The 11,999-nt window shown below is 51.0% G+C and overlaps 4 protein-coding genes across 4 annotated transcripts; 3 read left to right on the top strand and 1 right to left on the bottom strand.

Annotated features, from left to right (window-relative positions):
* Nucleotides 1-152: 152 nt before the first annotated feature.
* On the bottom strand, nt 153-1,420 carry VTN77DRAFT_9086 (uncharacterized protein; the record flags this gene model as incomplete). The annotated part of the gene is made up of 4 exons (XM_069425655.1): nt 153-674; nt 885-1,080; nt 1,274-1,353; nt 1,403-1,420. The coding sequence occupies 4 exons, from the start codon at nt 1,418-1,420 to the stop codon at nt 153-155; spliced, it is 816 nt and encodes a 271-aa protein (XP_069274223.1).
* A 645-nt stretch (nt 1,421-2,065) lies between these two features.
* Nucleotides 2,066-3,848, top strand: VTN77DRAFT_9085 (uncharacterized protein; the record flags this gene model as incomplete). The annotated part of the gene is made up of 8 exons (XM_069425654.1): nt 2,066-2,242; nt 2,304-2,431; nt 2,516-2,660; nt 2,717-2,759; nt 2,821-2,934; nt 2,985-3,026; nt 3,079-3,310; nt 3,365-3,848. The coding sequence occupies 8 exons, from the start codon at nt 2,066-2,068 to the stop codon at nt 3,846-3,848; spliced, it is 1,365 nt and encodes a 454-aa protein (XP_069274222.1).
* A 492-nt stretch (nt 3,849-4,340) lies between these two features.
* VTN77DRAFT_9084 (uncharacterized protein) lies at nt 4,341-6,621 on the top strand (the record flags this gene model as incomplete). Its single annotated transcript, XM_069425653.1, has 2 exons — nt 4,341-4,404; nt 4,538-6,621. 2 exons carry the CDS (start codon nt 4,341-4,343, stop codon nt 6,619-6,621), a joined length of 2,148 nt encoding a protein of 715 aa, XP_069274221.1.
* Nucleotides 6,622-8,008: 1,387 nt separating this feature from the next.
* Nucleotides 8,009-11,710, top strand: VTN77DRAFT_9083 (uncharacterized protein; the record flags this gene model as incomplete). The annotated part of the gene is made up of 1 exon (XM_069425652.1): nt 8,009-11,710. The coding sequence occupies one exon, from the start codon at nt 8,009-8,011 to the stop codon at nt 11,708-11,710; it is 3,702 nt and encodes a 1,233-aa protein (XP_069274220.1).
* Between the last annotated feature and the right edge of the window lie 289 nt (nt 11,711-11,999).

Here is an 11,999-nt window from a genome sequence, read left to right as displayed (position 1 = left end):
CAACTGAAAAGAAATGGATACTGCCAGACGCCCCGACGCCGCGCTAAATGCAAGATTATCTCATGTATACATCACAACTCTCTGTGCTTGCTACCAGGCATGCAATTGCGTAGTCGAGTTCAGTGCTCGATGACCTCGACTGGGACGAAGATTTACGAGATCATGGGGTCAATGTCCCCGTTGTTAGTCATTACAGCATCACCAGAGTCGCCATTCTGACTGGTGTTGTGGTCGTGATCGTGATCAGAGTTCGTCTTCTCCCCGACCAATCCCAGGTCCAAATGATCTGGTATATCTTTCTTCGCTTCGCGCGCTTTCTGCTCCGCCCACGCGCGCAGTTTGACCAGTTTGCGCAATCGAGCCTCTTTACGTGCACCCTGGCTTTGCAAGATGGCTTCGTTCACTTTCGTTGCGATCTCCTTGCGCAAATCGGGATGAAGAAGCGCAGCCAGCTGCGGGGCCAGGTTTTCCGATGGGAAAATCAAAAGAGCCAGCGTCCGTTCCAAGTCTTCCAGAAACTGTGGATTGGTTGGGGCTCTTGGCGCAAGCTGAGACGTTGCAAAGTCGAGCGCTGGTGTGATGTCTCCATTGGGAGTGGAGGTGCATTTACGAATCAGTTCGACCAGTTGCAACCGCAGAAGAGAGAAATGAAGAGACGGATTTTCATCCAGGATCTGTAGGGATCGATGTTAGTGACTGGTAAATAACACCGAAGACGACGGGCAAATATCATGATCAATCAATGTACACGATGATCATACTGAGGACTGAAGATGTTTGTTTTTCATCAACACCCAAAAGGGTATATGAGTGGTGCATGAAACTGGTTTAATCATAGCAAGAAAGGATGCAAAATAAAAGAAATATCTTGCACAGTTACATACCTGAGGGTTCAGCTCATTGATCTTTTCAATGGCGGTCTGAATGTCTCCCGAGTGGATCGCGCTGCGAATCTCCACTCTTTCCTGAATAGATGAGATATCGGCCCTCGGCTGGATGTTGGCCTCTACTGCAAACTTCTTGGCAGCTGCAGGATAGCCATTGGTGACGAGGTAGTCCATGACAAGATAGTTGATGTCACTAGGAAGGTGTCAGCAGATATGCATATGCATAACAAAGACACAAAACAGCAAGGTGTTCAGATTAACAAAAGATCAGATAGACAAGTTATTATGCTTTCCTCAAGGTGTTTGTTCGGAGAGATTCCCAACTTGAGTTAGACACATCATGCAGAAAGAAAAGACTTGGGTAAACTGGTGACAGGAGGACTCACGTCTTAGAAGGCTTGATCTCGTCCACCTTCCGCTCGAAGTGGTGCCATGTCGGCGTGGTGGTGGAGGGAGTCGAGGACATCTGCTTGCTGTTAAAAACGGTCGACGCCATGGACACGGCGGGGCCATACGAAATTGGTGGAAGCCATGATTAACCAACTAGCAAGCGATAGTCTCTCTATGATTTCCGAAGGTGATGGGAAGGCTGTCTGTCGAGCTGAAAAGCCGTCGAGACGGGAGCCATGGGGGTGGTGTGGAAGATGAGGTCTGGTGACAGGCCTGGACTGAAGAAAAGAGAAGAAGAGAGAGGGAAAGAGGGAAAGCAAGCGAAGAGGGCGGAGGGCGACAAGGCATCCGGCACAGGGTCGGCCCGACTCTCGAAAACACGCTTACCCTTTTCAGCCGCAAGCGACAGATTTGCGTTGTTTATCCTGTTTACCTTGTTTACCCTGTTTGGAATGTTTGCAACATGTCACGTCCCTCATTGCCCGAAACAAGGGACCCGTCAGGTATCGACGCTAGCCGTCCTAGGGATAGCCTAGCCGACTTAAAGAGCGTGACCTACAGAGTAATGAAGCGCTCCACCACAAAAAGTGAACAAGCTTGAAGGAGCTCTGATAAGCACTTTTACCTCACATAGTCTCCAATAATTAATTCATATTTGAGGCCTGAAGTGGACCGATCCTGATCCGGTGAGGTTCTGGCCGGCAATGTCGAAATTGTGCTGGAACATCGTTGCCGGCCTCCCCTAGTGTCATTTACTACAAGCATTATCTTCTACCTTGCAAGACAACATGCAGTCCCTTCCGCCTATTTACTCGTCCGTCACCAATCAGAAAAGAGGATACTCGCCACCATGGGAAGACCTGAGTATCATTGGTATCGCTGGCAGCTCGGGTTCTGGCAAGACATCGGTGGCGATGGAGATTGTGAAGTCTCTGAATCTCCCCTGGGTCGTCATTCTTGTAATGGTACTGTACATACGATCAGGCAAATAACGAGGCAAATGGTCCCTAATCTGGATGGATGCAGGACTCCTTTTATAAGACTTTGACTCCCGAAGAACATGCGAGGGCTCATCGGAACGAGTATGATTTTGATTGTCCTGAAGCTATCGACTTCGATGTCCTGGTGCAGACGCTGCGGGACTTGAAGCAAGGGTAAGATTCTCTGCCGGACTGGAGAACCGGTAAATCTGCTGCTCTTCACAAAGACCTAACCGGGGTATAAATTCAAATAAAAAGGAAGAGAGCCAATATTCCAGTTTATTCATTTAAAGACCACCAGCGGCAAGCTAAGACGACCCCTCTTTACTCTCCCCACGTCTTAATCCTCGAAGGAATCTTGGCCCTCCACGATCCTAGGATTCTTGAGATGCTGGACGTCAAAGTATGCTGGTGTTTTTGGCTGGGCATGGGGATTGACAAGAGCTAACCATCTTTCAGATCTTTGTGGAGGCTGACATGGACGTCTGCCTGGGACGAAGAAGTAAGCCACTACTTACAACACGAGGGAATTATGGTGTTTCTCTAATGGAGATGCAAGCAAGTCCTGCGTGATGTCCGGGAGCGAGGCAGAGATGTCGAAGGCATTATTAAGCAGTGGTTTTCTTTTGTCAAACCGTCGTACAAGAAATATGTTGAGCCTCAAAGACATATTTCAGGTCTGCAACCTATTTCTTCTCAGAAGTGCCATAGACTGACGGTCCTCAAGATATCATCATTCCCCGTGGAATTGAAAATAAGACAGCAATTGGTACGACTATGTTCAAGACCATACCTCCGAGATACAAGCTGACTTGTTGAAGATATGGTTGTCAAACACATCCAGCGACGACTACAGGAGAAGTCCGAAAAGCACAATGCGGATCTAGAGAAGTTACGGCTGCTCGCTTCGGAGGAGGAGCTGTCATCAAACGTAATCGTAATGGAACCGACGCCCCAGTTTGTGGGCATGAACACGATCTTGCAAGATCCAAAAACAGAGCAGGTAGATTTTGTCTTCTACTTCGATCGCCTCGCATCTCTGTTGATAGAGAGGTGAGCTCAAACGCGGCATATGCTTTCAGACTATCACAGACTAATGATATATAGAGCCCTTGACTGTACGCAATACGAGACGACTGTCGTGACAACGCCTCAGCAGCACCAATACAATGGTGTTCGCCCCTCGGGCATAGTCTCTGCAGTCGCCATTCTGAGAGGGGGTTCTTGCCTGGAAACGGCTCTGAAACGAACCATCCCTGATTGCATTACGGGCCGCATTCTCATCCAGACCAACGAGCAGACATCTGAGCCTGAACTGCATTACCTCAAGCTACCGGCAGGAATCGAAGAGCATACCACCGTGATGCTTCTCGATCCTCAAATATCCAGTGGAGGCGCAGCACTGATGGCAGTTCGAGTCCTCGTGGACCACGGCGTGGAAGAACACAAGATCGTCTTCGTCACATGCGCCGCTGGCAAAAGTGGACTGAAGCGATTAACGACCGTCTATCCTGACGTGAAGGTCGTGGTGGGGCGAATAGAAGAGGAAGAAGAGCCCCGATGGCTTGAGAAGAGATATTTTGGCTGCTGAATATTGCTTCAGCAATAGAATCTTGCATCATGTCAATTTTCCCTGTTTCCGTTTATTGCACGATGGATGGAGTAGTTTGGTTCTTGAGCATTTGCTTGTCCGACGAGCAATATACCAGAATCACGCTATATAGTCTCTAGACTGTATATCCCGATTTCTTCTTTATGGTGTACCTAGATTTCTTCTGGACATTATTCTGATCGATAAAATACAAAATTTGTGTTTGAAACCTGTAAACTAAGCTTAGTTGCTTTAACTTGCCCTGCGGACATCGTCGGAGATAAGCGCACGGGCCACATCAAGAAAAATCACAAGTCCTCGAACCGTTCGCCGGATTGTCAACAATCTGCAGACGAAACGAGCCTGGGCACTTGAATTTAGGGAGATTCAGCTTCTTCCACACATTTAGCTGATTTCTCTATTCTCTGCGATACCGATTCCTGTCTTTTCCCTCTCTTGCATCCACAATCTCAACCCCAACATCCCTCCAAAATGTCCGATTCCGCACGGAAGAAATCTAAAGGCGGCGGTGGTAAAGCTGCCGGGTCAATTATCAGTGAGTAACAGCCATGCTCATTTCCTTCTTTTTGCTTCCAGTTATAAGGACTGCTTGGTTATGCAGTGGGAATTAATTTTAGAGAAACTGCTGTTTTGACAAATTGCGATCTCTAACCTGTGAAATGGTGCAGCCGACCCTCGGTTTGCCAATATCCAGAATGATCCCCGCTATCGCTTGCCCAGTCAAAAGCACACCCGTGTCAAGATCGATAAGCGTTTCGCGCACATGCTGCGCGACAAAGAATTCTCCAGAAATGCCGCAGTAGATCGATATGGTCGCAAACTGGCCCGAGACGACACCAAAAAACAACTTGAGAGATTCTATCGTTTGGATGAAGAGGATGAGGAAGATAAAATCAGCGTTGATGATGATGAGGAGGTGCTTAAAGAATTGAAGAACGTCGAGAAGAGAGACTATGACCCCGCACGAGATGGTGGGTTCTCAGAATCATCCTCCTCCGAAGAGAGTTCTAGTGAGGAAGAAGACGAGGAAGAGGACGAAGATGTCGATGAGGTCGAGTTTCCTACCAAGCAGCAAGCGGACGTCCCGCTAGGCGAAGTAACGAATCGGATAGCTGTCGTTAACCTCGATTGGGACAACATCCGTGCGGAGGATCTGATGGCCGTCTTCTCGAGCTTTGCTCCGCCTGGTGGCCGTATTCTCAGAGTTTCGATATACCCCAGTGAATTTGGGAAGGAGAGAATGGAGAGGGAAGAAATGGAAGGCCCGCCCAAGGAGATATTCGCAACCCGAAAGCGTGACGAGGACGAGGAAGAATCTGAAGAGGACGATGGCGAAGAAGAGAATAAAGATTCCGAGGACGAAGAGGAAGACATCAAGAAATCTATCTTGAAAGAGGATCAGGGCGTGGAGTTCAACACGACGCAGCTGCGACGTTACCAACTTGAGAGATTGCGCTATTTCTACGCTATCGTTGAGTTTTCGTCAAAGGAAGCTGCCAAACACGTCTATGATGCCATCGACGGCACGGAGTACCTGTCGAGCGCCAATTTCTTTGATCTTCGGTTCGTCCCTGACGATACCGATTTTTCGGATGACAAGCCCAGAGAACAATGTGAACGGATACCGGACGGGTACAAGCCCACAGAATTCGTTACGGATGCTTTACAGCACAGCAAAGTGAAGCTCACATGGGATGCGGATGACAAGGCCCGCAAAGAGGCACAGGCCAAGGCATTCCGGGGCGGGAGAAAAGAGATCGATGAAAATGACTTAAAGGCATATCTCGGGAGCGACAGCTCCGACGATGAAGAAGAAGAGGTCGAGGTTGTCGACGGAACTACTGCAGACGGATCAAGCTCCAAGATGTCCAAGAAAGAAGCGGAACGACAGCGGATGCGAGCATTGCTTGGTTTGGACGATGGTTCAATTCTCAAGAAGCCCAAGGGCCCTGTCGGAGACATGGAGATTACGTTCACTTCCGGGTTAGCGGGCGAGCCGACTCGGGATTCTGTCTTTGAAAACGAGCCCGAGCGCGAGGAAACGACCAAGGAGAAATACATCCGCAAAGAGAGGGAGAGGAGAAAGAGGAGGAAAGAAAGAATTAAGGCTGCCAAGCGTGGTGAGACTATCTCTAAGGATCAGGACAACAAAGAGGCGGGTGAAGATGGCGGTAAAAAGGAAGATCTCGGGTTCGATGATCCTTTCTTCGATGACCCCACGGACGAGGCTTCTAAATCTTCCAAACGAAAAGAGGAGAAACGGAAGAAGCGCGAGGAGAAGGCGGCAGAGGAGGCCGCTGCCGCAGCTCAACGGGCTGAGCTCGAGCTGCTTATGGTTGATGATCAGAACACGGGCATCAAGCATTTTGACATGAATGAGATCGAGAAGGCCGAGAAACGGGCCCGCAAGAAGGGTAAGAAGGGCAAAGGCAAGTCGGGAGAAGAGCAGACGCCCGTGGACGACTTCAAGATCGACGTCAACGACCCTCGCTTTGCCAGTCTGTACGAAAACCACGAATTCGCGATTGATCCCACGAATCCTAAATTCAAGAATACCTCGGGAATGAGGGCCCTTCTTGAAGAAGGCAGGAAACGCAGAAGACTCCAGGAGGACGCGGATGGTGATGAACCTGATGACCGGACCAAGAAACATAAGAAAGCATCGTCGACAAAGCGTGATGATGCAGCCGACGATGACTTGGATTTGAAGAAACTTGTGGCGCGGGTGAAGAATAAGACGAAAAAGGAGTGATTTATCTTCATTTGGGATGGAATAGAAGGCGGGATTCACATATTATTTATTGTATCTATGGCGTTGACCCGACATGCGTGTCGAGTTTCTATTAAATCCTCACTTTCTTGGTCACCTTAACCGAATTCCTAATTTTTATGGCATCCACTCGTAAATTTCTGTACCATGACATGTTCAACAGTTCTCTATTTTTCTTTAAAAAAAAATCCTCCATAAGGAAGGAGGCGAGAGGTACTCCCAACTTCCCAGCAATAGTGGCACATATAAATGAGGAAATTTTTTCTATTTTTGCTACATCTATAACTGGTGGATATGATAGACTCGAGGTTCCGAACCATGTATGCACATAATACCTGTGCGTACAGTACTTAACAATATTCGGGGATTTAAGGCCAGCCCCAGATGACATTAGCAGAAAATCTGGGGTGCAGAAGCATCGCCAATTTTCCATGACTGGAGATAATAAACGCAATTGTTTGGCCAGATCTCATGCAGGAGATCACCATGGAATGAATGATCACGGGCAGGAGGCTGGGGGTGCACGGGCGTGGATGATCGGCTTGGGCAGCTGTGCAGGGAACACGACTGGCAAGCTGCGGGCAGTCCTTGTTAATTCTGGCTTATCTGCCATGTGCGCTGCAACCCTGCACAACCCTATGCAGTGTCTAGCATGTGGACTGTGCCACAGCGTTGGGTCATGGCCCCTTCCCTCAGTCAGAGGGAGTACTCCGTACCTACAGAAGTCCAGAGTGGGTATATAACTAACAGGTGACTGTTGAGAGGGACAGTCACACAGTGACAGCATAGTGAGACCATTCTATCTTGAGCAGTCACTCGTATTTCCACCATAGCATCCAGATCGACTGTCGTAGTGATGATGAGCTGTCCGGACTAGTGCCAGTGATGATGGCAAGCTAATTACTAAGTGCGTGCAGCTCCTGACAGACTGGCAGTTCCCTCTTTGGGATCTGCCCTCACCGCCCTTCTGGCCCTCCACTTCCTGAGTCCAGACGGTCACCATTATGGATTCGTCTTAACTATCCACAATCTCCGTCCTGCTCCGAGCCTCCCCTCTGATGGGCCCTCTCTAATTCTTCAGTTTTGTGGGATGAATTCTGATTGATCCTTCTCCCCTGCTCCTCCATTCTGTGTATCCATTGTAACCCTTCCAACGCTCTCTTCCGTATTTGCCAGGCACAAGGCCTTTATTTACGACTGTGCGGCGTGCCGGCAATTGCGGATCTTGTTCACCAGGTAAACGATCAGACTGAAGGACAGCTGGAAGAGGTGACGCCTCGACTCTGGTGAACCTCAGACATGGCGGCCACTACCTAGCCTTCTTGTTGTCTTCTCACTGCTCCTTTCCTGCGGGCTGCCCTACCGTCGCATGACAGCATTCAAAACAGTCACGATGCTAGGCCGTTTGTTGAGCACCTTCAGCCCGGCAACATACTCTTCGCGCAACCAGGCTGTCCTAGAGTCTGTTACCGAGGAGGAACACACTTCTGGCCTCCTGTTTCCCGATGCCAGCCTTCTTCGCCGCTCCAACACCCACGCCTACCCGCTTCAGAGCAGCTTCAACTCTCCGAATGCCTCAAGCGCCGGTGCCTACGACGACCGGGGTGGACTCGAGTTGGATGTGATCAAGGACTTCAGGTTCATCATCGCTCAGAATGCTCTCGGAGACAGAGACGAGCCATGCATCCTGCTGGATTCTCGCGGTTCCCCGGATCCGCTCCCCCAGGGCCTGGGTCTGGATCCTCAGTTGTTCGACTCCGCCAGCGGCAGACACTCCCGGACGTCTAGCGTCTCAAGGGCTTCACGAAGAGGGTCAATCCAAAGCCTCCAATCGTCCCTGACTGAGGCCAGTTCCATTTCCCAGGCTGCCACCCCCCGGAAGGCCTCTCCGGTGACTTCCGGGGCGTTCACCCGCGCTAGAGGCCGCAGCTCGACGTTCTCGCAAACCGATGGAGGTTACGAACCACTACATAACCGTCCTTCCGCGGACTCCACCGAGTCGGGTCTGTTAAATTGTATATTTGGGAGCAGTGCCTTTAGCTATCGGGGATCCTCGACGAAGATGCACATTTTGTCTACAGATAGCGAATCAGGAAATGCTCCAGGGACCTCGCCTGCTCCTCGAGAAATGGATACATTGGCTGCTCGAGGCACGTCAATGCGCGGTCCACTGGCAAGGGCCTACTCTTCCGGTGCCCAACCGTCATCCTCGAGTTACTTCTCCGATCGAGCCCACGAAGTCAAGTCTCCCTCCAAAGTGACGGTCCTCATTACCCGAATGTTCAGCGTCAACCTGCCGGAAGGTCCAGATACAACCGTGGAATCTCCAGAAGTGCCAAATCCCGCGCAACTCGAGTCCAGTCAGGAGGGTGGCTACCCATTCCCGGATTTCCTAAAGCGCCGAAAGATCAAAGAAAAGAAAACCCCCATGTATGCGGTCGCCATCACCATTCAGATCCCCCTAGCGGCACGACATCATGGGCGGCCCCAGTCACGGCTCGGCGGCCACGGTCCGGATGGCGTGAGACCGATGTCATTCTCGCTCGATTCCGATCACCGTTGGAGCAGTTCGTTTCTGGACGATAACCTCTCCCCATCTGCCAATCTCGACGAGAGGCTCGATATCTTGGTAGACCACTGGGACGTGATTACGCGCACGCTATCCCATCTTGAGAGGCTCGCCCGCCGAGAGATTCTCATTCTGCTCAAGAAGATTGATGCTCTTTCAGGCCCTCAACCGAAACCTGCCAAAGCACCAAATATGCAGAGAACCAATCAGACGATAGTGCAGCTTCGTCCTAATGTTCTCGCAGGCCACACCAAACTCAGACAAGAGATGCTTCTGAGTGCACAGAGAATATCTGCCGCGCTCCGGATACCCCGAGTTGTGATCGGGCAAAGCCGATGGGGGGTGTGGCGCGAGGAAGCTCGCTGGATTGCGCGTCTCCTCGCCGATAAGGAGCATGGACTCTTTTTCCTTGTTCTTATCACGGCATTCCTCGGTAATCACACGGAATGGCTCAACTCTCTCGGACCGGAATGGTACCGGAAGCGTCATTATCAGCTGCAAAAGGCACAGCAGGATGCGGATCCAACGATCTTGAACAGGACGGTGATCATTTCGGACAACAAAATGGTCGCGCGGCGATTGATATTTCTTCTATCAGCTTTCCTCCCGTCCAAGCAGCGTTTTGAAGTCCTTGGCTCCCCTCTCCGTCCGAGCACATCCACGTCCACGTCTATGCGGCCGCTCTCGCAGAGTCCACCGAACGTCCCAATCCTGAGGCAAGAGTCTCTTCGAAGGACCATCAACCGGCGGGCTCGCGCTCAGAGACTCAACGCGGAGGACACCGAGAATCACCAGAGATCGACCAGCGTCTCTTCTGGCGAAACCGCCCATAGATCGTCTGAAGACGCAGATCCGGGCAATCCTCCTGCAGAATATCCGAAGAGCAGAAGAGATTCTGACGTTCGATCCATCAGAACCGCCAGCCTCCCGATCCACGCGAATGATGTGCGAACGAGAAATTGCAGCGCGGCAACTACTTCTGCAACCACCCCCGGTTCAGCTATACCTGTTCCGCATTTTGCTTCCCGTCAACGACGCACTCATGGCAATGACAGCTATGCGTCTGCAAAGCTTCTACAGAACTTGCGCAGAAGCGAAAGCTCGAGCACCAGCTCTGATGGTAACTTCCCTGGTAGCAAGTGGGGCAACATTCTGTCTGGGCTTTGGTCTTCGCGTCAAGAATTATCTGGTAACGATGGCCATGTCGCTTCCGCGCGTCGTGGTTCTACGAGCAGGACACTCGCAGCCCGGCCAGAAGATAGACCACAAGACCTCATCACCAGCAAGACGGCAGAAACGGAATCGTCGCTGGAGAGTGGAGCCAAGGAACCCCCGTCGAGTGAAAACATCACTATCCCTAGCTCACCTACGGCCGCGCGACATGGCTTGGATCAGGATCAGCAGGAACCGCTTTCACAGGCAGATCACGTGAAGGAGTCTCCGCTAAAGCTTTCTGTGCGTTCAAAGGATGGCGTGGTCGACGTTGATCTCCCTTTTCCCGGTTTTGTGTCCCTATCTTCTTCTGGAGACTCAACTTTGGCGTCGCCCAAGAAGACCAGAACGTCTGTAACGAGCGTTGATGCTGGGGGATCGACTCACAGTAGTGTCTCAAATTTCAACTTTCCGCTCAGAGATTACGACGGGCCCAACTTGAACGTTGCTGGCTGGCTGAAGAGCTTCCATGAGGATTTCTTGCTCCAGGCTGTGCGACCATACCATGGCGTCGAGGCTGACATCAAGCGTGCCATGCTTGCCGAACCCACCCCTCATGTGTCGGTTCCTACTGTCGACGCCGAGAACGCAAATGCAAACGACCGGTGGGTGGATGTTGCGACGACGCTGATCGCGGATACGCGCACGTGTACGGTCAAGCGCCTGCGCCTTCGACGAAAGATTTCGGCCAACGGGGTCGCCCGTCAAGGCCAGTCTGCATCATTTGGTGGTACTCCTTCTACAACCCCTCGCCAAGGCTCCGAAACGCTTTCGTCCACAGGTCAGTTCAGCGGCTTCTTTTCAAATACAGTCCGGTATCGTAAAAACTCGACACCTGCTGCTCTTGGTCTTGGTGATTGGCTAGAGGTCAATGATGCTGAAGTGAAGTTCATCGAGGAACCTGTCATGGATGTGGATGGAACCCTTGTCGATGCTGTAGAGCGAGTTCTGGTGCAGAGCGGGCAGTCCTCGCTTGCGCAGTCACGAACGCCTTCTCCTCACCGGGGGCACAGGGGCGAAGACAAATCAACAGGTGAAACTGCCGGTCGCAATGATACCCCTCCTGTTGTTGAGGTGCCTCGCGGTGAATGTCGGAAGATGGTCCTCGGAGCTTTGGAAGAGGTAGTCCGGAGTGTGGCTGCTGAACACTGTCGCGAGGACGTTGAAGCCGAGTTCGGGATTGACGCACCGTTATCTGAGTCAGATAGCAAGAGACGCACCGTCCATGTTGATAATACCCTGAGAGAAGGCGTTCGGAAGTGGCTTCTTGACGTTGAGGAGGCGTGCTGAGTGAAGCGTTGCTTCCTCATCATTATTTACTAATCTTTCAGACAGGTTCCCCTCCAGAATCTTCACAGCAGCTGCCTCCCAATTATCTCTTCGAGTGCAGTGTCGAGAACTAATCATTCAAGACTTGGCGAGATGTTCTTCCGACTCCAAGTGCCGCGTTCTGGATGACGAAATCCTCCATCTTCGTTTTACCTGTGGCTTCGTGCCCTCGTTCGGATTCTTGACGGCCTTTCTAAAGATCATCATGATACCCAGATGCTTTTGCTTGTAGTCATTTTTTTCTCTTTTT

The sequence above is a fragment of the Rasamsonia byssochlamydoides genome, assembly GCF_041956645.1.
Source record: "Rasamsonia byssochlamydoides strain NRRL 3658 unplaced genomic scaffold VTN77scaffold_81, whole genome shotgun sequence".
NCBI lineage: Eukaryota > Fungi > Ascomycota > Eurotiomycetes > Eurotiales > Trichocomaceae > Rasamsonia > Rasamsonia byssochlamydoides.
This window is presented reverse-complemented; position numbering and strand designations above follow the sequence as displayed.